The following is a 23333-nucleotide window of genomic DNA, read 5'->3' as shown; positions in this document are numbered from 1 at the left end:
TCTAAAGTGGTAAGAAGTAAAACTTTCACAATTTGCAGATGACAAGATACCATACATAGAAAACCCAAAAGACTCCACCAAAAAGCTATTAGAATTTATAAATGAATTCAGTAAAGTTGCAGAATACAAAGTAAATATACGGAAATCTGTTGCATTTCTATATACTAATAATGAAGTAGCAGAAAGAGAAATGAAGAAAACAATCGCACCAAAAAAATAATAAAATACCTAGGAATAAACTTAACCAAGGAGGTAAAAGACCTGTACTCTGAAAACTACAAAATGTTAGTGAAAGAAATTAAATAGGACACAAACAAATGTCCTATTTGTTTGACATTCCTGAAAGGAATGACATTTCTGCTTATGGATTAGAAGAACGAGTATTGTTAAAATAGCCATACTACCCAAAGCAGTCTACAGATTTAATTCAATCCCTATCAAAATACCAACAACATTTATCACAGAACTAGAACAAATAATATAAAAATTTACATGGAGCCACCATGGCCAGTCTAGAGAAAGAAAAAAGCTGGAGGTATCACAGTCTGAGATTTCAAGATACTACAGAGCCTGTAGTAACCAAAACAGTATAGTACTGGAATAAAAATAGACATACAGATCAATAGAACAGAATAGAGTGCCCAGAAAATAAACCCACATTTATATGGTTAATCAATCTGTGACAAAGGAGAAAAGAATACATGATAAGTAAAAGACAGTCTCCTTCAACAAATAGTGCTGGGAAAACTGGACAGCTACATGCAAAAAAACGAAACTGGATCACTTTCTTCTATCATATACCAACCAAACAAACACAGAATGGACTAAAGACCTAAATGTGAGACTTGCAACCATAGAACTCCTAGAATAAAGTAGGCAGTAATCTCTTTGACACTATCTGTAGAAGCATTTTTCTAGAGGTCTCCTCAGGCAAAGGAAACAAAAGCTAGAATAAACTATTGGGACTACACTAACCAATAAGAGCCCAAATCCAAAAATCTATAGAGAACTTATAGAACACCCAGGAACCAAATAATCCAGTTAAAATGGACAGAGGACCTGAACTGTCATTTTTCCAGAGAAGACATACAAATAGATATCCAACAGACACATGAAAAGATGCTCAACATCACTAATCATCAGGGAAATGCAAATCAAAACCACAATGAGATACCACCTCACATCTTTTAGAACGGCTAAAATAAAAAAGACAAGAAATAATAAGCACTGGTGAGGATGGGGAGAAAAACGAACCCTCACGCACAATTTATGGGAATGCAAATTGGTACAGTCTCTGTGGAAAAAAGTACGGAAATTCCTTAAAGAATTTAAAATAGAATAAGCATATATTCCAGTAATTCTACTACTGGGTATTTACCCAAAGAAAACAAAAACACTAAGTTGAAAGACATAAGTATCCTTAGGTTTACTGCAGCATTATTTACAATAGCCAAGATACAGAAGCAACGTAAGTGTCTATCCATAGATGATTGGATTAAAAAAAAAGTGTGGTATGTATACACACACACACACACACACACATATACAATGTAATATCATACAGCCATAAAAAGAATGAGATTGTGCTATTTCCAACAACATATAGGGACCTGGAGGATATAAGGCACAGCATGGCAACTATAGTTAATACTGTATTGCATATTTGAAAGTTAAGACCGTAGGTACTAAAATTTCTTATCAAGAGGAAAAAATTTTGTAAGTATATATAGTAATGGATGTTACCTAGGCTTATTGTGATGGTCATTTCACAATATTTACAATATTTACAAATATCATTATATGCCTGAAAGTAACATGTTATATGTAAATTATATCTCAATTTTTAAAAAATGGGCCAAGGGCCTGAATAGATAATTTTTCTAGAAGTTTACAAATGACCAACAGGTACATAAAAAGGTGCTCAACATCACTAATCATCAGGGAAGTACAAATCAAAACCACAGTGAGATATCACCTCACTGTTAGAATGGCTATTATCGAAAACAAAAGTGATAGCAAGTGATGGCCAAAGTGTGAAGAAAAGGGAACGCTTATGCATTCACTGTTGGTGGGTATGTAAGTTGATGCAGTCACTATGGAAAACAGTATGGAGATTCCTCAAAAATACTAAAAATAGAACTACCATCTGATCCAGCAATCTCACTTCTGGGTATAAGAAAACAAAAAGCACATCTCCAAGAGGTATTTGCACCTCCATTTTCATTGAAGCATTATTTACAATAGTCAAGACATGGAAACAACCTAAATGTCCAGAAGTGGATAAACTGATAAAGAAAATGTGACACAGAGAGAAACAGGAACATTATTCACACACAGAGACACACAGCAATATTTATTGGCTACAAAAAAGGCAGGCAGGCCTGACATTTGCAGTAACATGGATTGATCGTGAGGACATTATGCAAAGTCAGATAAAAACAAATAATATAGGATCTCATGTGGAATCTAAAATAACTGAACTCATAAAAACAGACTGGTGGTTGCCAGTGGGGAGAGGTAGACCAGTGATGGTCAACGGGTACCAACTTCCAGTTAGGAGATGGATAAAGTTTGGGGATCTAATGTACAGCATGGAGACTATAGTTAGCAATTTTCAAATGTACAATAGAATGTTAAGTGTCGGGGGGCACTTGACGGGATGAGCACTGGGTGTTCTTCTGTATGTTGGTAAATTGAACACCAATAAAAAATAAATTTATTATAAAGAAAATACTAAAAAAAAGAATGTTAAGTGTCAATTTTAAATGTTCTCACTACAAAAACAAAACAAATGGTAACTATGAGGCGATAAATACCATAATTATTTCTCAATATGCACGTATCAAATTAGAACATTGTACCCCTCAAACTTAAACATTACATGTCAATTATAGCTCAGTAAAGTTGGAAAAAATAAGATACAAATACTAAAAAAAATAATGTTCATTAAATGAGTGAAGGAGAGCAGATGGTCAGGAGCTGGAGGTAGAAGACAGGGATTTGCACAGAGGCTAGTCCTGTTCCAGGTCAGCTTCAGGGCTGGCATTAGTGAAAGGAAGGAAATGGCCATTTGGACAATGCTAGGAGGCAGAGGCAGGCCCCAAACATGCAGAAGAAAGATCCCAGGAGGATGGGCTCTGCTCTCCTGGCCTGAAGGGCTCAGGGCCAGATCCCCTGAGCCTGCATGATCAGCCTCTACCCCCAGGGGACACTCAAGGACACCGCTGGTCTTGGCGTAGGGTGGCCTTCCAGTTCAGAGATGGCCCCCATTGGCAGGTGGAAAAACCCTAAGGCCCATCAACCCTGGGCTGAAAAATCCCAGAGTACAGGTATGAACGCAATTTCACAAAGGAAGAAAATGGGTTTCTTCTACTACTTGCCCAAGGACCAACTAAAAGCCACTGAGCTGGGATAGGAATTCATCTTGCTGTTCTCTTAGTCTCTACACTATACTGCCTCCCTAACTTAATGGCCCCAAGTCTCCATTTCCTTTTCTGTATGGCCGGAACCATCAGTGGTTCCTAGCTCACAGTGCTTGTGGAAATTAAGTGATAAAACATACACGAGAGCCCAGCATGCAATAAGTAGGTAAGCATGAAGAAATGATGGGTGTTTGCAAATGTTGGCTCCCGAGTCTCAGATTCCCCCATCAGGCACTCAGCTCTCTCACCTGGTAAGGATTGGCATCACAGAACAAATTGAGGGATAAGGGAGGAAGGGGGTGGGCATGGCTGGGGCAAAGGAAGGCACTTGTTGTGATGAGCACTGGGTGTTATATGTAAGTGATGAATCACCAAATTCTACACCTGAAACCAATTTTACCATATATATTAACTAGAATTTAGATAAACACTAAAAACAAAACAAAAAAAAAATATAAGGGACTTTCAGTGTTATCACTGAATCCTAGAAAAACTACTCAGACCAATGTGAAAAAAAAAAAACATCACTTGTGACCTTGGAAAAGTTCCTCCATTCTGGTGGTGTCAGTGGCAGGATGTTGCTCCTGAATTCCACCCATCAGAGTTAGGAGATTGGAGGACAGGAGGTATGCGGCAGCCCGGCACCTGCCTTGTGCCCGGTACAGGTAAGCGCGGCATCCCTTCACCCTGTGACCATTTTGGGGTAGGATTCTATCTTGATTTCACTAGAGTAAGGGAATTAGGAGGATTACTTTACACAGCTACTAAAGATGAAAGCCTGTTGAAAGACCAGAGAACACAGGGTTTACACAAACCCAGCTAACTGGGCGCTGGCACCTATTTAAAACCAGGGCTTCCTGGGGATCAAGAGGGGCCCAAACCACTTCCATCTGATAAGGTTTCTGATATATTAATGAAAAAATATTGTTGAGATTTCTGGTATGTTACTGGGAAAAATGTTTCTCAGAGGAAAAATATTTGGTATTAGGAAATACTAAATCCGGGTTATAAATATTATAGCTGACCTTGCGTGTTAGAGTCAACAAATGTCAACACAAAAAACTCAAGCTAATATAATTGGTCTAGTCTTAGGGCAATTGCTAGATTTACGTATTTCTTGAGACTCTTAATGCGTAGAGCGCCGCAGGCCGGCGCCGCCCAAGGCCAAGGGGGCACGTGCTTGGAGAAAACGTGGCCTGGAGTTTGAGGGCGCGCCGGCCTGGGACCCGCCTCTTCCATCCTCTCTGGCCCCCACAAGACAGGCCCTTCGGAAGGCGGACCCGACACCCCACAAGCCACGGATCAGACCGGGGCCCTGGAGCGGAGGCTCAGAGAAGCGGGCTTCTCCCGGCCGCGCCCTCCCCTCCCCTCCCCGCAAGCAGCCCGACCCGACCGTGGGGGCGAGGTGGGAGGTCGTCCCCTGCCGGCGTGGACAGGACATCTGTGTGGCTGGAGCAGCCATTTTCGACTTTTGTGGGCTTTGATGAAAATCTCAAGAAAACTTAGAGGACCTTCTCCCGAGAAGTCTATCGCCCACCTACGCGGGCACCATTTTCCCGCCAGGGAGCCGGGAGAAGTCCACATCCCGGGGTGAAGCCCCTGGTTGGCCTGGGTCCCCCGCCCCGCCCCCGCCCCGCCCCGCCGCAGCCCCGCCCCCGCCCCGCCCCCGCCCCCGCCCCGCGGCCCCGCCCCCGCCCCGCCCCCGCCGCGGGGTTCCGAGACCAGGCCCGCGCCGCCGCAGACCGCCACCCAGCTGCGCCCCGAGCCGGGAGCCCAGACTCGCCGCCGCGCCTCGGCTCTGCCAGCGCCGTTCCCGGGCGGCCGACACAGCCATGAAGATGCACTTCTGTATCCCGGTGTCCCAGCAGCGGCTGGACCGGCTGGGGGGCCGCTACGTGGTGCGCTGGGGGCCCGGGTCCCGCTGGGCTGGGAGAAGGTCGGCGACCGGGCGGGGCGGGGCGGGGGCTCACCTGCTCGCTCAGCTCATCCCTGTGTCATCTCCGTGTTGCAGCTGTACTCCGTGTACCTGGACGGGTACCTCTTCTGCAGGGTGCGCTACAGTCAGCTGCATCGTTGGAACGAACAGGTGAGCAGGTTCAAGGCAGGCGAGGAAAAGCTCGCCCCGGGACACCGGCCTTCTTGAGGGCTCCAAGCTCCTAATCTGAACTCGCTATTCCTTGGTGTACCGTCTGTGTATATAGGGTGCCGCTCCTAGGCGACGGCAGCTGGGAGATGAGGGAGTAGGGCTCAGGTGATTCTCCCAACCCCTTTCCGGCCCAACGATCCCCAGCAGCCCCACCTGGCAAGGTGCTGGGCGACGGTGGCCTCCGTGTCAGTACCAGCTGTTCCCCAGGACAATGTCCCCATTCAAAATGAGTGAACTCAGTCTAGACCAAGGTGTCTTAGGAATCTGGTACATAGGTATTTATCTCCCAGCGTTTGTTAGGCTTACTTCTTTAAAAAGGTGTATCTATTTTTGTTTTCAAGTTAGTGTATAGGTTTCTAGTACCGGCAGGCTGGAAACTCAGGGAATATGACTTCTCAAGACAGGAGGCCATTTCCCACTATAGCTTCTCACTCTGATGCCCTGGTGCATTTTCTCTGGGAGGCAGCCTGATTTATTAGCCTGCTCTAATGGGCTTTATTGTCCTAATAAGGAAGTGTTGCAAGTCCTCAAAATTGGTTAGAGGAGTTGGAAATAAACGTTGCCCTCCCTCTACCTCCATGCAGAGTATTTTCTCTTTAATTATTATTATTAGGTTTTGTATCCTGATTTTATTTTATTTATTTATTTGTATCCTGATTTTAAAGAGCATATACCTGAAATTAGAAAGAAAGGGGAGACTGGGAAGAGCCTGTGAACCTTGATCTCAGGGTCATGAGTTTGAGCCCCAGATTGGGTGTAGAGTTTACTTAAATGAAAACAAACAACAAACAAACAAGAAACAAACAAACTTGCTCAGGCAAGAGCTGTGAACATTTTTGGGAGAATCTTTCCAGGCATTCTGGGTTTCTAGTGAATAGATACACCTTCTGTTGAAGGACAGCTCTCAATTTCATATTTTTACTATTGGAAACATTGCAGTGAGCCTTCCTGCTCATATCAGAGGGCATTGGAAAAGTCTGTTTTCAAGGTATGATTAAGTTTCTTTGAAGTCAACAACAAACAGGTGTAATGTGCTTGTAATTTGTGTGGGCGTCTTTGAATTGCTAGCACCTGCTGCAGTGCCTGTACACCACCCCCCACCCTACCCCCATCCCTGCCCGGAAGGTCCTCAGGAATGATGGGCTGACTCAGGGAGGGAGGGATTCAGACTTCTGCAAGATGAGAAGCTACTTGTGACCAAAACCTGTCTGGGGATTTGGGAGGACTGCTGAGGTTGGCAGATGGAGATCTTAAGGGAAGAGAAAGTATAAGCGTGTTAGGTATTTGGAGGAGGATGTTGAGGTATCATCTCCCCAATAATCTGTTCTCTCTAATGTGAGGTGGGATTGGGGAGGTTGTCGTTCACAACGTGAAAAGCAGGAGACAGCAGTGGGGAGCAAGAGGGTGTGGAATTGACTGACCACTTCCTGGCTGGCCACCTTACCTCTTCTCTGACCTGCAATTTTTTCATTGAAAATAATAAGCACATAGGTGGTCATGGGTGTCAATGTCCCAGAGTACTTGTGAAGAGTGGGGGCCAGTTTCTCCCAGAGCCTGGGACATGGTACGTGCTCAGGAAACATTTATTGATTGAAAGGCTTGAAGAATTCCCAAAATTTGCCCTCCTTAAAAATGCTTATTTTCAGAAAAACTAAAATCTATCAAACCTTAGCAGTTTCAGAAGCAGCAACATAGGGTGAATAAACTTTTACTCTAGTTCTTCTATTTTGGAAACCATGAACAACAAACTGTTTTTCACTTCAGTGGACTCTTTTTTTCTCCCAAAGATTTATTTATTTGAGAGAAAGGCACACTCGTGGGTGGAGGGGCAGAGGGAGAGAATCTCAAGCAGATTCCCCACTGGGCATGGAGCCTGACACGGGGCTTGATCTCAGGACCCATGAGGACATGACCTGAGCCAAAATCCAGAGTCGGATGTTTAATCAACTGAACCACCCAGGCGCCCCACTGCAGTGGATTCTTAAATATTGCATTGCCACAGCCTGGTGCCCAATGTGAGGTATAGATTAGATATTAATTAATATTTCTTATTTGTCCCAAATTTTCCAAAATCCCAAAGTGGAGATTTTTTAATCCTTTTCCAGCTACCTTACACCTTGCACTTAGCATTTTTCCTCTTTTAGTAGGAACAACTTCATTTTAAAGAAACTATTTAGAACCTAGGTGGCTATATGCATTATTAATTTAAAATAACGATAAACAGTTAAACTGTGTGTTAAGGTTGGTACCAAGATCTTTACATGTAATAGTATGTTTGATTTTTACAGAAGTTCTATGAGCTGGGATTATAATTAGCCTTACTTAACAGATGAGAAAACTGAGGCGCAACTTGCCCTAGATCAAACTGCTAGTTAAGTATTGGAGCCAAGATCCAATCTCCAGAAACTGCTCTGGCCCATTATATTTTGTGGTTTCTTCCTAAAGTTAACAAAACAAATTGTATCGGTAAAACAATTGGGTCCTAGAGTAACAAGCTTTTACTCTATTTTGGAATAACATAAAACTTCCCAATTTTAAAAAGGTGTTCGGTGTGGCGAGTTTTGGGAAACGTATCCAATACTACCACCATGGTCAAGATAAAGAACAGTTTTTTCACTCTAAAATTTCCTTTGTCCCCTTTGCCCTTGATCCTCTCCCTCCACTTCTGACCCCAGGCAACCAAGGTCTGCTTTCCATCTGAGTGAGTTCCAGACACAGAATTTTATTCAGGCTGCCCAGCAAGCCTCCGCAGGGTCAGCAGTACAGTCATCATTACTCCCGTTTTGTAGATAGTCTGAGTCAGGTTGTGAGATTTAGCAAATAAAAACACAGGCTCCCAGTTAAATGTGACTTTCAGATAAACAACAAAGAAGTTTTTAGATAAGAAGTTCCCTGCAGTATTTGGGACATACTTAACTGGACAACTCATATTTTGTCTGGCAACCCTGAGTCTGAGAAAGTTTGGGGGATGTCTCTTAGGCACTTCTCAGCTAGATTTTATTCTTCCGATCCCACTGAAGACGTGAAAATGGCTCAGAATTCTTAATCTGATGTAATACCACTATAAAAAAGGAAACAATAAAAGGCCCCATCTGGGGGTGCGTTTGATGAGTAGAAGTGTATTTCCTAGGAAGCTCTATATCTTGATAGAATAAAAATTTCATCCTAGAGAATTAGCTTATTTATTTATTAAGAAATATTGACTAAGTTCCTCTTAGATCCCATGCACTGTGGTATATCACACGCAGATGGCACTTCAGCATGTGTGATTCTTGACTTTAAGTATTGGATTTCTGTTTTGTACATTGGATAACTTTGAGATTGAGGAACGGCACTTGCCCAGGTGAAGTGGCCCCTGCTCTTTGTCTGCCAAGCTGTGCGGAGGCTAATTCCTTAAGGTGGACCCAAGGGAGGCTGAACCTGGCTGTGCTTGCAAGATGCTGGTTGTGACCAGTGCCCTCTGAAGTCCTTGCCCGCAGCCCTGGCCCACGGTGAGGTTGCCTCCAGGCCTGGCAGCTTGCCCCTCTGCTTTTGAGTGCCACTCATCTCTCTGCCATGTGAAATGCCTGACCTGACTTTTCTCTGTGCCTTTAGCTAAGTAAAACCAGTTTGATTTGTGCTCTGCTCTTGCCTACACCACCTTCCTCTAAGGGATTTAGAGAGACCTGCAAAGGAAATATTTTACCGGCTCATTCTGACCATGTGTTAAAGATGAGGCCATCCTGTGTAAGTGACACTGGACTCTATGAAAAGGATACATGCATTTTTGCAAACATGGTGCCAATATCAGATATGGCAGTGGACATCAGCCATAAAATCTCCGTAGAATCTTACAAAAGAGCCTTCAGTGGGAGTGGAAATGCTCTATGAGCCTGGATGCACTAGTTTAGTCTTCTTCTCCGCCCCCTCCCCCCAAACCAGGTACTGACCCAGTCTAGTTCCTTCCGTATTCAGATTCTCTGTTTGTATCAGGCTGGCCTATTCATCACCTCATCACCTCTGACTACCTCACTTCCCCCTCCTGGGAAGACTTCTGCTTTCTGGCCCACTGGTCAGGGACCAGCCCTTTTTCAAGATCCATCTCTAGCCTCACCTCCTCTGGGAAGTCTTCCTTGATTGCGTGAGATGCTTTTCTCTGATTCCTGTGTCATTTCATGTTTAGACCTTGTTATAGTCCTCTTTTTGTGTATATACTTTGCTTCCCTTGGTTATTTAGTTTCAAAAGTCAAATATTTAAATGAAGGAATGAATGAAGTCTGTAGGCATAATATACACAGCACAGAATCCTTTAGTAGATGCTTACTGGAGATTAGGAAGAGGAGAAAAGGGGAAGAAGGGAGAGAAATGAGGGAGAGAAGGGAAAAGTAATGAAAATCTGCCATTCCTTGGCTTCTAGGACCTTGGTTAAAGTCACTTCATCTCTCTGATCTCCAGGTTACTGTGATTGTCATGCAACTTTGATGTGAAGGTGGCAAGATGGCATGTTAATGGTGATGATTACCTCAAAGGGCTATTTTGAGGAACAAATGGAATAACATACAAGCTGCAGACTAATGTTCTTTGGTACCAGATGCCACAGTCTGGCTCTGAACTGTGACCCTTTATCTGGTAAACCTGGGGTTTTGATTCAAAGGACCCTTGGAGAGGTAGGATGGATAGGTCAACTTTAGGAACTGACATTAGGAAGTACACCATTTGTGTCTGTAATTCCACCTGTCCCGGGTCATCACTTTGAGATAAGTATGGGGGGCTAGGAGTGCATAAGGTGGGGAAGGAAGTGATATTTTCCATTGGCCAGTGAAGTCCTCTTCAAGTTAAAAGGCAGAACTGTATGATGGAAAATCAGTGCAGGAGATTGTGCTGGGATTAAAAATATATATTATCTAAACATGGTCTTTCAAAAACAAAAACCCCAAACAAACAAAACATCTCATAATAAAAGAACAAAAGAGGTGTGTTTTCCTTTGGATATCTTTGAACAATTTTGGAAAGAGTCTTTGGGCTAAACTCTAATACCAGGTAATTCTTAGTATGCTATTGATTTTAATAGCTAAACTGTGTGCTGAGACCAGTAGACAGGTTATATTCTGATGGAGTTGAAAAACTGGGGAGTCAATGATTGATGTTTGGCAGACTTAACTACTCAGTTTATGATATGTTTATTTTCCCCCTTAGACCAGTTTTAGAGAGGGGAAGGGAAAGATTCCTTGAGAAGTCAGTTCAGGTTATAAAATCTGCTGGAAGAGTTTTTGGGCTGTGATGGGTATTAGAACCATAAGCCTTGGTGACTTTCCCCCCAGCTTTTGACTTTATGGTAGGGGCTTCCCCAAGATACTATACTATCTTGCCTGTAGAAAACCCAGGAAGCTCTGGTGGCTCAAGGCTGCTGTGATTCAAACTAATTTGAGAGCATCTTCGACATTTGTGAATGCATGCCTAGGAAGACAAGTGCCTTTTATTTTTTTTTTAATATTTTTTTAAAATTTTTATTTATTTATGATAGTCACAGAGAGAGAAAGAGAGGCAGAGACACAGGCAGAGGGAGAAGCAGGCTCCATGCACCGGGAGCCCGACGTGGGAATCGATCCTGGGTCTCCAGGATCGCGCCCTAGGCCAAAGGCAGGCGCCAAACCGCTGCGCCACCCAGGGATCCCGACAAGTGCCTTTTAAAGGACACTTAATCCATTAATCAAGAAATAGTCTCATGTGAAGAAGACAATTCTCTGCTCCTATTTAATGGAATTAGCAGAGCTGGGGTACATATGTCCCAGGTTGTTTGAGCAGCCTTGTTGGTTTGATGCTCCAACTGGGGTGTCTTTGGACAGTGTTTAGCATAACAGGAAAATTACCTTGAATTAAAAAAAAAAAGAATTGTTGCTATAATATTTTATATTACCAGATTTAAAGCAGGAAAGATTGCAAATTTCAATGGCTATAGGGGCCAGGCAGGTGATTTAAATGAGAGGCATGGATCAGGTGAGAGGCAATGGGGACTGGTGGGAACTGCTTAAGCTTCCTCTATAGGGGATGATTACTTGAGGAATGTAAACCCAGTGATTCCAGAACCTCTGATTTTTCAAGAAGCCAGAACATCAGGTTTTTCTTTTTTTTTTTTTAATTTATTTTTTATTGGTGTTCAATTTACTAACATACAGAATAACCCCCAGTGCCCGTCACCCATTCACTCCCACCCCCCGCCCTCTCCCCTTCCACCACCCCTAGTTCGTTTCCCAGAGTTAGCAGTCTTTACGTTCTGTCTCCCTTTCTGATATTTCCCACACATTTCTTCTCCCTTCCCTTATATTCCCTTTCACTATTATTTATATTCCCCAAATGAATGAGAACATATAATGTTTGTCCTTCTCCGACTGACTTACTTCACTCAGCATAATACCCTCCAGTTCCATCCACGTTGAAGCAAATGGTGGGTATTTGTCATTTCTAATAGCTGAGTAATATTCCATTGTATACATAGACCACATCTTCTTTATCCATTCATCTTTCGATGGACACCGAGGCTCCTTCCACAGTTTGGCTATCGTGGCCATTGCTGCTATAAACATCGGGGTGCAGGTGTCCCGGCGTTTCATTGCATTTGTATCTTTGGGGTAAATCCCCAACAGTGCAATTGCTGGGCCGTAGGGCAGGTATATTTTTAACTGTTTGAGGAACCTCCACACAGTTTTCCAGAGTGGCTGCACCAGTTCACATTCCCACCAACAGCGTAAGAGGGTTCCCTTTTCTCCACATCCTCTCCAACATTTGTTGTTTCCTGCCTTGTTAATTTGCCCCATTCTCACCGGTGTGAGGTGGTATCTCATTGTGGTTTTGATTTGTATTTCCCTGATGGCAAGTGATGCAGAGCATTTTCTCATGTGCGTGTTGGCCATGTCTATGTCTTCCTCTGTGAGATTTCTCTTCATGTCTTTTGCCCATTTCATGATTGGATTGTTTGTTTCTTTGGTGTTGAGTTTAATGAGTTCTTTTAGATCTTGGAAACTAGCCCTTTATCGGATACGTCATTTGCAAATATCTTCTCCCATTCTGTAGGTTGTCTTTGAGTTTTGTTGACTGTATCCTTTGCTGTGCAAAAGCTTCTTATCTTGATGAAGTCCCAATAGTTCATTTTTGCTTTTGTTTCTTTTGCCTTCGTGGATGTATCTTGCAAGAAGTTACTATGGCCGAGTTCAAAAAGGGTGTTGCCTGTGTTCTTCTCCAGGATTTTGATGGAATCTTGTCTCACATTTAGATCTTTCATCCATTTTGAGTTTATCTTTGTGTATGGTGCAAGAGAGTGGTCTAGTTTCATTCTTCTGCATGTGGATGTCCAATTTTCCCAGCACCATTTATTGAAGAGACTGTCTTTCTTCCAATGGATAGTCTTTCCTCCTTTATCGAATATTAGTTGCCCAAAAAGTTCAGGGTCCACTTCTGGATTCTCTATTCTGTTCCATTGATCTGTGTGTCTGTTTTTGTGCCAGGACCACACTGTCTTGATGACCACAGCTTTGTAGTACAACCTGAAATCTGGCAGTGTGATGCCCCCAGATATGGTTTTCTTTTTTAAAATTCCCCTGGCTATTCATGGTCTTTTCTGATTCCACACAAATCTTAAAATAATTTGTTCTAACTCTCTGAAGAAAGTCCATGGTATTTTGATAGGGATTGCATTAAACGTGTATATTGCCCTGGGTCACATTGACATTTTCACAATATTAATTCTGCCAATCCATGAGCATGGAATATTTTTCCATCTCTTTGTGTCTTCCTCAATTTCTTTCAGAAGTGTTTTATAGTTTTGAGGGTATAGATCCTTTACATCTTTGGTTAGGTTTATTCCTAGGTATCTTATGCTTTTGGGTGCAATTGTAAATGGGATTGACTCCTTAATTTCTCTTTCTTCAGTCTCATTGTTAGTGTATAGAAATGCCACTGACTTCTGGGCATTGATTTTGTATCCTGCCACGCTACCGAATTGCTGTATGAGTTCTAGCAATCTTGGGGTGGAGACTTTTGGGTTTTCTATGTAGAGTATCATGTCATCGGCGAAGAGGGAGAGTTTGACTTCTTCTTTGCCAATTTGAATGCCTTTAATGTCTTTTTGTTGTCTGATTGCTGAGGCTAGGACTTCCAGTACTATGTTGAATAGCAGTGGTGAGAGTGGACATCCCTGTCTTGTTCCTGATCTTAGGGGAAAGGCTCCCAGTGCTTCCCCATTGAGAATGATATTTGCTGTGGGCTTTTCATAGATGGCTTTTAAGATGTCGAGGAATGTTCCCTCTATCCCTACACTCTGAAGAGTTCTGGTCAGTAACGGATGCTGTATTTTGTCAAATGCTTTCTCTGCATCCAATGAGAGGATCATATGGTTCTTGGTTTTTCTCTTGCTGATATGATGAATCACATTGATTGTTTTACGGGTGTTGAACCAGCCTTGTGTCCCAGGGATAAATCCTACTTGGTCATGGTGAATAATTTTTTTAATGTACTGTTGGATCCTATTGGCCAGTATCTTGTTGAGAATTTTTGCATCCATGTTCATCAGGGATATTGGTCTGTAATTCTCCTTTTTGGTGGGGTCTTTGTCTGGTTTTGGAATTAAGGTGATGCTGGCCTCATAGAACGAATTTGGAAGTACTCCATCTCTTTCTATCTTTCCAAACAGCTTTAGGAGAATAGGTATGGTTTCTTCTTTAAACGTTTGATAAAATTCCCCTGGGAAGCCATCTGGCCCTGGACTCTTGTGTCTTGGGAGGTTTTTGATGACTGCTTCAATTTCCTCCCTGGTTATTGGCCTGTTCAGGTTTTCTATTTCTTCCTGTTCCAGTTTTGGTAGTTTGTGGCTTTCCAGGAATGCGTCCATTTCTTCTAGATTGCCTAATTTATTGGCGTATAGCTGTTCATAATATGCTTTTAAAATCGTTTGTATTTCCTTGGTGTTGGTAGTGATCTCTCCTTTCTCATTCATGATTTTATTAATTTGAGTCTTCTCTCTCTTCTTTTTAATAAGGCTGGCTAATGGTTTATCTATCTTATTAATTCTTTCAAAGAACCAACTCCTGGTTCTGTTGATCTGTTCCACAGTTCTTCTGGTCTCGATTTCGTTGAGTTCTGCTCGAATCTTTATTAACTCCCTTCTTCTCTTGGGTGTAGGATCTATTTGCTGTTTTTTCTCTAGCTCCTTTATGTGTAAGGTTAGCTTTTGTATTTGAGTTCTTTCCAGTTTTTGAATGGATGCTTGTATTGCGATGTATTTCCCCCTCAGGACTGCTTTTGCTGCATCCCAAAGATTTTGGATGGTTGTATCTTCATTCTCATTAGTTTCCATGAATCTTTTTAATTCTTCCTTAATTTCCTGGTTGACCCTTTTATCTTTTAGCAGGATGGTCCTTAACCTCCACGTGTTTGAGGTCCTTCCAAACTTCTTGTTGTGATTTCTAATTTCAAGGCATTATGGTCTGAGAATATGCAGGGGACGATCCCAATCTTTTGGTATCGGTTCAGACCCGATTTGTGACCCAGTATGTGGTCTATTCTGGAGAAAGTTCCATGTGCGCTTGAGAAGAATGTGTATTCAGTTGAGTTTGGATGTAAAGTTCTGTAGATATCTGTGAAATCCATCTGGTCCAGTGTATCATTTAAAGCTCTCGTTTCTTTGGAGATGTTGTGCTTAGAAGACCTATCGAGGTATAGAAGAGCTAGATTGAAGTCACCAAGTATAAGTGTATTATTATCTAAGTATTTCTTCACTTTGGTTAATAATTGATTGATATATTTGGCAGCTCCCACATTCGGGACATATATATTGAGGATTGTTAAGTCCTCTTGTTGGATAGATCCTTTAAGTATGATATAGTGTCCCTCTTCATCTCTCACTACAGTCTTTGGGGTAAATTTTAGTTTATCTGATATGAGAATGGCTACCCCTGCTTTCTTTTGAGGACCATTTGAATGGTAAATGGTTCTCCAACCTTTTATTTTCAGGCTGTAGGTGTCCTTCAGTCTAAAATGAGTCTCTTGTAGACAGCAAATAGATGGGTCCTGCTTTTTTATCCAGTCTGAAACCCTGCGCCTTTTGATGGGGTCATTAAGCCCGTTCACGTTCAGAGTTACTATTGACAGATATGAGTTTAGTGTCATCATGATATCTATTCAGTCCTTGTTTTTGTGGATTGTTCCGCTGAACTTCTTCTTAAAGGGGAATTTTAAGAGTCCCCCTTAAAATTTCTTGCAGAGCTGGTTTGGAGGTCACATATTCTTTCAGTTCCTGCCTGTCCTGGAAGCTCTTTATCTCTCCTTCCATTTTGAATGAGAGCCTTGCTGGATAAAGTATTCTTGGTTGCATGTTCTTCTCATTTAGGACCCTGAATATATCCTGCCAGCCCTTTCTGGCCTGCCAGGTCTCTGTGGAGAGGTCTGCTGTTACCCTAATACTCCTTCCCATAAAAGTCAGGGATTTCTTGTCTCTTGCTGCTTTAAGGATCTTCTATTTATCTTTGGAATTTGCAAGCTTAACTATAAAATGTTGAGGTGTTGAATGGTTTTTATTGATTTTAGGGGGGGATCTCTCTATTTCCTGGATCTGGATGCCTGGTTCCCTTCCCAGATTAGGAAAGTTTTCAGCTTTGATTTGTTCTACATATTCTGGCCCTCTGGCCCTTTCGGCGCCCTCGGGAACCCCAATTAAACGTAGGTTTTTCTTCCTCAGGCTGTCGTTTATTTCCCTTAACCTATCTTCATGGTCTTTTAATTGTTTGTCTCTTTTTTCCTCAGTTTCCCTCTTTGCCATCAACTTGTCTTCTATGTCACTCACTCGTTCTTCCACCTCGTTAATCCTCGTAGTTAGGACTTCTAGTTTGGATTGCATCTCATTCAATTGATTTTTAATTTCTGCCTGATTAGCTCTAAATTCTGCAGTCATGAAGTCTCTTGAGTCCTTTGTGGTTTTTTCTAGAGCCACCAGTAGCTGTATAATAGTGCTTCTGAATTGGCTTTTTGACATTGAATTGTAATCCAGATTTTGTAACTCTGTGGGAGAGAGGACTGTTTCTGATTCTTTCTTTTGAGGTGAGGTTTTCCTTCTAGTCATTTTGCTCAGTGCAGAGTGGCCAAAAAAGAAAAAGAAAAAAGGAAGAAAAAAAAGAGAAAGAGAAAGAAAGGGGAGAAAAGGGGTGGGAGAAGCAAACAGAAATCAAAAAGAAAAAAAAAACACACGGGGAGTATCTTCTGATTCTGTGTACTTTAAGTCCCTTGACTTCCCCTGGAACTTGTCCATCTAGCTGGTCTTCTGGGGGAGGGGCCTGTTGTGCTGATTTTCAGGTTTAGCACTTGGGGGAGCTACTCTGCCCCCTGCCTGGTGCAGGGCTCAGTGGGGGTTGTTTACCCCGTGAGGCCCCAGGAGGAACAGCCCCAGTGGCGGAGGCAGCTCTGGAGCCCTGGAGTCAGCTCCCGCAGTCACCACGGAGCTCTCCGTCTGCAGGGCCTGGAGGCTCCGGGGCGGGGCCGCTGATCTGCTCAGCTCGGGGCAGGAGCGTCCTTGCTGTCCTGGGCCCTCCCGGCCTCTGCCTGTCCCGGGGGAGGCCGGATCCTGGACTGTGTCCCGGCGCCCTGTGCTGCGGGGCCTGCACTGTTGGATTCGCACTCCCGCCCCGCAGCCCCCTCCGCGGAGCCGCCCCCGAGCCCCCCGAGCTGCTCCCGCCCCGCAGCCCCCTCCGCGGAGCCGCCCCCGAGCCCCCCGAGCTGCTCCCGCCCCGCAGCCCCCTCCACGGAGCCTCTTCCTCTGCCCGAGCCCCCCCAGCTGCTCCCGCCCCGCAGCCCCCTCCGCGGAGCCGCCCCCGAGCCCCCCGAGCTGCTCCCGCCCCGCAGCCCCCTCCGCGGAGCCGCCCCCGAGCCCCCCGAGCTGCTCCTGCCCCGCAGCCCCCTCCGCGGAGCCGCCCTCGAGCCCCCCGAGCTGCTCCTGCCCCGCAGCCCCCTCCGCGGAGCCGCCCTCGAGCCCCCGAGCTGCTCCCGCCCCGCAGCCCCCTCCGCGGAGCCGCCCCCGAGCCCCCGAGCTGCTCCGGGTCCCGCCGGTCCCGCCGTGGGCGCTGCAGCCCTTAGGGAGCTCGGGGCACTCTCCCGGGGCGCAGGTGTCTGTTAGTGTCCCCGGGAGCCCCAGGGCATCCCCGCCCTCCTGGGTCCTGCTCCACCTCCCTGCGAGCCCCTTTCCCCCGGGAAGGTCGGTGCAGCTCCTGCTCCTCCGGGACGGGGCTCTCCTGTCCTGGGGACACTCGCCCCGGCCTCAGCCCGGCTCCTCGCGGGGCCCCTCCCCCTTGGAGGCCTTTGTTCCTTTATTTCTTTTTCCCCGTCTTCCTACCTTGATAGAAGCGCGAACTCTTCTCACTGTAGCATTCCAGCTGGTCTCTCTTTAATTCTCAGGCCGAATTCATAGATTTTCAGGATAATTTGAAGGTTATCTAGGTAATTTGGTGGAGACAGGTGATTTGGGGACCCTACTCTTCCGCCATCTTGCCCCTCCCCCCAGGTTTTTCTTTTTTAAAATAACTTTATTTTTGTGGACCAGTTATAGATTTACAGAATAATTGCAAAGATAGTAGAGAGAGTTCCCATATATCCCTGCACTCGGTTTGTCCTGTTGTTTTCCATGGAACTATTGTAACAATGAGCGAATATTAATACATTATTATTAAGTATGGCCTACAATTCAGCTATATTTCTTTAGTATTAGCCTAATGTCCTATTGCTTCCCTAGCATCCCATTACATTTACTTGTCTGCTTACACTCCTCTTGACTATGTCAGTTCCTCAGACTTTCCTTGTTTTTACTGGCCATTTTGAGGTGCACTAGTCAGTTATTTTGTGAGGTATCCTTCTGTTAGAATCTGATGTCTTTCACATGACTGGGTTGGGGTTATGTAAGACCTCAGAGGTCAATGTTATTCTTATATCACAGGAGGAGTACCTACCATCATCATGACTTAGCACTGTGGATGCTCACCTTGATCACCTGACTGAGGCTGTGTTTGTCAGGTTGGACCACTGGATTTGTCTGATATGTTAAATGTTAAAAATGTACTCTTTTTCCTCCTTTTCCAAAGTATACCCTTTGGAAGGAAGTCGGTATGTGTAGTCCACGCTTAAAGAGTAGGGATTAATGCTCCATCTCCTTGTGGGGTGAATATCTACATAAATTATAAGGATTCTTCACAGATTTGTCTCTTCTCTCCTATTTATTTATTCAGTAATTTATTTTTTAAAAGATTTATTTATTTATTTATTTATTCATGATAGACGGGTGGGGGGTGGGCAGAGACACAGGCAGATGGAGAAGCAGGCTCCATGCCCAGAGCCCGACGCACGGGACTCGATCCAGGATTGCGCCCTGGGCCAAAGGCAGGCGCTAAACCGCTGAGCCACCCAGGGATCCCCTATTCAGTAATTTATATCTGCATAGACTCCTGGATATTACTTTATGCTTTGGGTTATACTTCAATACTGCCTTAATTTTGTTATTTTAGTGGTTCCAGCTTTGATCCATGGGAGCTCTTTGTCTGCTCTTGTGCCTCTTTGACACACAGCCATTGTTGATTTTTTTTTTTTTAGTACTTTCTTGTTTTCTGGTGCTACAAAATGCTCCAGACTCCTCTTATATATATCTCTTGCTTTGGTCATGGTTGCTTTAGTTGGGGGAATGGTTAAGAGAAACCAAGATCTTGGACTAGGTATGGTATGTTCGTTGTTACTGTAGTGTTGTTGTTTCTAGGCCCTCTTTGCTGATGGAGCAAGGAAATATGTGTATACACATACCTATAAATATTTTTATATGTAGCCATATGCACCTATGTTAAGCCAAATATGAGTTCATACCAATATCTCCAACTATAATCTGTCACCACATGGATCATTCTAGCCTACTCCTCTTGCTTATCTGAGTACTCTTCAGTATTGAAAAACCTGGCTCCCATCACCTGTCATCCATTTGCCTAATTATCTTACCTATAGGCAGGCATTTGCTAAACTTTCTAGATCTTAGACCAATGCTGTCCAATTTTCTGCACTGATTGAAATGCTCTATGTTTGCCTTGTCCAATTCAGTATCAACTTGCCACAAATATAATTGAGTATTTGAAATGTGGCTAGTACAACTGAGGAACTGAATTGTAGATTTTATTTCATTTTAATTGATTTAAGTTTAAGTAGTCACAGGTGGCTTAGTGGACATCATATTAAGTGGCATAGCTCTCGGCCATTTTAAAGATACTGGTTTTTCCTTGAGTGAGATAGGAAGCCATGAAGGATTTTGAGCAGGGCAACAGATTGATCCAGCTTACCTTTTTTAGAATGTTACTTGAGGTGCTGTATTAAGAATAAATTGAAGGGGGTTAAGGGCAGAAGTAGAGAGATCTGTCATAAAGCTGCTGCAATAATGGGGCAAAGAGAGGACAGTGGTTTGAACCAGGGTGATGGCAGTGGGGGTGGAGAGGATTGGTAAGATTCTTGATGTATTTTGAAGCCATGGCCTATGCAAAGTTAATATTCACCAGATACACACTGTATTTGTGATAAAAGCCATGGACTTAAAATTCTTATCTGTTTGTTTCTCTTAAATCTGTTTTCATTTTCTTTAAGCCACTGACTAGGGCAATAGTAAGAGCTTTCACCCTTCTTCTCCAGGCATACCATGTTAAAACCTGATTCCTGACTAGTTTCTCCCTTTATGTATTTGTTTGTTTGTTTTTGTGTGTTTATTTATTTAAAGATTTACTTATTTCAGAGAGAGTGGGAAGAGGGGCAGAGGGAGAGAGAAATCTCCAGCAGGCTAACCATGGAGCCCAATGCGGGCTTGATCTCCGACTCTGAGATCATGATCTGAGCCAAAGTTAAGAGTCAGAGGCTTAAATGACTGAGCCATTCAGGCACCTCTCCTTTCTCATATTTTAAAGAGAATGATGCCATGCCTCATCTGCAAGCTGCTACTGTAGGTATAGGGCTGGAATGAAGGAAGATGCACTTTTTGATTATCTTAATTTAAATCATATTCTTCATAAATCCACTATTTTGCTTACGTAAAAATAATTACCACCTTGGTCTTGGATCAACATTTGGGTGAGTGGGAGGGTAGGAAGGGGCCGCACTAGGTTTCTACTGGCATCATATGTTAGCCTTATAGAAATTTTATATACCAGCACTGTTCAATAGAAATATAGTATGAGCCACATATGTAATTTAAAATTTTCTGGTAGCCCAATTAAAAAGCATAAAAAGAAACAGTGAAATTAATTTTAATATACTTTATTTAATCGAGCATATAAAATATTATCATTTTAACATATAATCAATATAAGAAAATACTAGCAAAATATTTTACTTTTTAAAAAATTTGTACTAAGTTTGGCAGTCAGGAGTGTATTTTATACTGATGGCATATATCAATTCGGACTAGCCATATTCCCAGTGCTCATTATCACTGGCTGGTGGATAACATATCAGATAGCATGCTATAAACATCTGCTCTATGTTCAGATTTGATGGTAGGGTGGAGAATTAAATTCCTAACTGTCATCATTGGTATCACAGATGCTATTGAAGAATGAATTGAAGAAACATTGTATGGTGTGAGTGGTAGGCAGTCTTGCAAAAACAAGTGAAAAATTAAAATGTATCCCAGATCTACTAAACTCAGACTGGAGAGGTCAGTTTGTAGTATGTCTAGTCTAATAGTATTTTCAGAAAGTGATCCTGAAATAAACTCTTCCTTAAGAAAATCAAAGCATCACCTTTTCCTCCTTTAGGTCACCAGGAAGGGTTAATTTTCAATTAAGTACTAGAATGAGACTTGTCCCAAGAGGAGGCTTTGGTGTCTCATCAATCTTGAATTGGAGATTCTTTGTCTTAACTGTGTTTTCTGGATCTTTCAGCTGAGGCGGGTCTTTGGAAATTGCCTGCCACCCTTTCCACCAAAGTACTATCTTGCAATGACCGCCTCCATGGCTAATGAGAGAAGGGACCAGCTGGAACAATATTTGCAGAATGGTATGTATTTGGATTTTATTTTTATAGATTTCTTGAGATACAGATCACACACTGTAAAATTCACGCATTTAAAGTGTGCAATACAGGGGCACCAGGGGGCTCAGTCAGTTAAGCATCCACCTTCAGCTCAGGTCATGTTCCCCGGGTCCTGGGATCAAGACCCAGGTCAGGCTCCCTGCTTAGTGGAGAGCCTGCTTCTCTCTCCCACTCCTCCTGCTTGTGCCCACTCTCTCTCTCTGTCAAATAAATTTTTAAAATCGTTAAAAAAATAAATTATGCAATTCAGTGCTTTTTAGTATATTTACAGAATTGTGTAATCATCCACCATGATCTAACTTGAGAACATTTTTGTCAAAAAGAAACCTCATACCTAATATCATTCACTCCTTAGTCTTCTCCCCCACATACATCTACCACCCCCATACTAATATCTTCCTTTATAGATTTGCCTGCTCTGAACATTTAATATAAATGGAATCATACAAAATATGGCCTTGTATTGGTTTTAAAAATACTCTGTTCTCAGATTTGCCCCTGGGTGTTGTATGTTGGCTTTGATTATAGAAGTGAAAGCCATATTACCTGGACTGAGACCGAAATAGAGGTATGAGATGAATTATTTTCCTGAAAGCTCTCAGCAGATACCAGAGATGTTTATCAGACATGCCAGAAATGCGTCTCTGCCTCTGTCCTTGCCAGGGACCCTTAGAGGTCTACTGTCCCCTGGTGAGGCTTGCAGGACCATAGTCCCTGTCCATTGCCTGCATCCTATGAACACTGTGCACAGCAAAACTGTGGTTGGCAAAACTGAACCCTCTTAAAAAGAGGGGGTTTGGGAGAAATAGCAAAATTGACATTAAACTATTTAAAGATTTCGAGAAGGAGAAAATAGTATATACACAAAATATTTTAAAAATAGAACTTGTCAGAAGAGTGTACAATGAAAGGTACATTCCCTTCCAGATCAGCCCCACAGGCCTCTAGAAGTACGCACCATTACAAGCGGCTTATAGATTCCATGGAAAAATTTTTTGTGTCTACTGATGTGTATGCATCCCTGTTTGTTAAATACAAATTGAAATGTACTCCATATACTTTTAGGTACCTGACTCTCAAAAACTTTATTCTGAAAGAATTTCTGACTTACAAAAAAAGATGAAGAAGTAACACACAGAGTTTCTGTAGTCTTCACCCAGATTTCCCAAATGCTAACATTTTACACTTGCTTTACCACCTCTCCTCAATTTCATGAGTATGCATAGGTATATTATATATATATATTTTTTTGAGAGGCCTGTGTTACACAAGCCACTTTCCCCTTAAATACTTCTGTGTGTGTTCCCTAACATCAAGGACATTCTCTTCTAAACCAGTGTAGTTATCAAAATCAGGTGATTAACACTGATACATGTCAGCTAATCTAGAAACTTTTTTCAAACTACACCAGTTATCTCACTGATATCCTTCATAGCTTAAGAAAAAATGGTAGTTTCTTCTGTGAGTTGATTTTTCCTTAAAATATATATTTTACAGACCATTCTAGACCAGCAATTATAAACTTCTTCAATTATAAACTTATTTCTCATGGCTGCACATATTTCCTTAAAGATAGTAAATAAACATTCTAGAAGTCATTTATTTCCCATTCATTTTTTGTAATGGAAATTATACCTCTTTTGAACGTGTTAAATAAGCCTTCTCAAACTCAAAATGTAATACCTGTTGAATTTTTCTTC

The 23333-nt window shown here is 42.8% G+C and overlaps 1 protein-coding gene across 8 annotated transcripts in view; it reads left to right on the top strand.

Moving 5' to 3' along the window:
• Positions 1–5143: 5143 nt before the first annotated feature.
• The window catches only part of SNX31 (sorting nexin 31), a 72448-nt gene continuing 54258 nt past the window's right edge, over positions 5144–23333 (top strand). For all 8 annotated transcript variants that reach the window (XM_035710097.2, XM_025450864.3, XM_035710053.2 and 5 more), the window contains exons 1-3: positions 5144–5320; positions 5434–5508; positions 21483–21597. In XM_035710097.2, the coding sequence (XP_035565990.1) occupies positions 5255–5320; positions 5434–5508; positions 21483–21597 (256 nt within the window). In that variant the 5' untranslated portion in view covers positions 5144–5254. The remainder of the gene's footprint in view (positions 5321–5433; positions 5509–21482; positions 21598–23333) is intronic.

The sequence above is a fragment of the Canis lupus genome, chromosome 13, assembly GCF_003254725.2.
Source record: "Canis lupus dingo isolate Sandy chromosome 13, ASM325472v2, whole genome shotgun sequence".
NCBI classification, from domain to species: domain Eukaryota; kingdom Metazoa; phylum Chordata; class Mammalia; order Carnivora; family Canidae; genus Canis; species Canis lupus.
The sequence above is the reverse complement of the archived record's forward strand: the minus strand, read 5'-3'. Positions and strand labels throughout refer to the sequence as shown.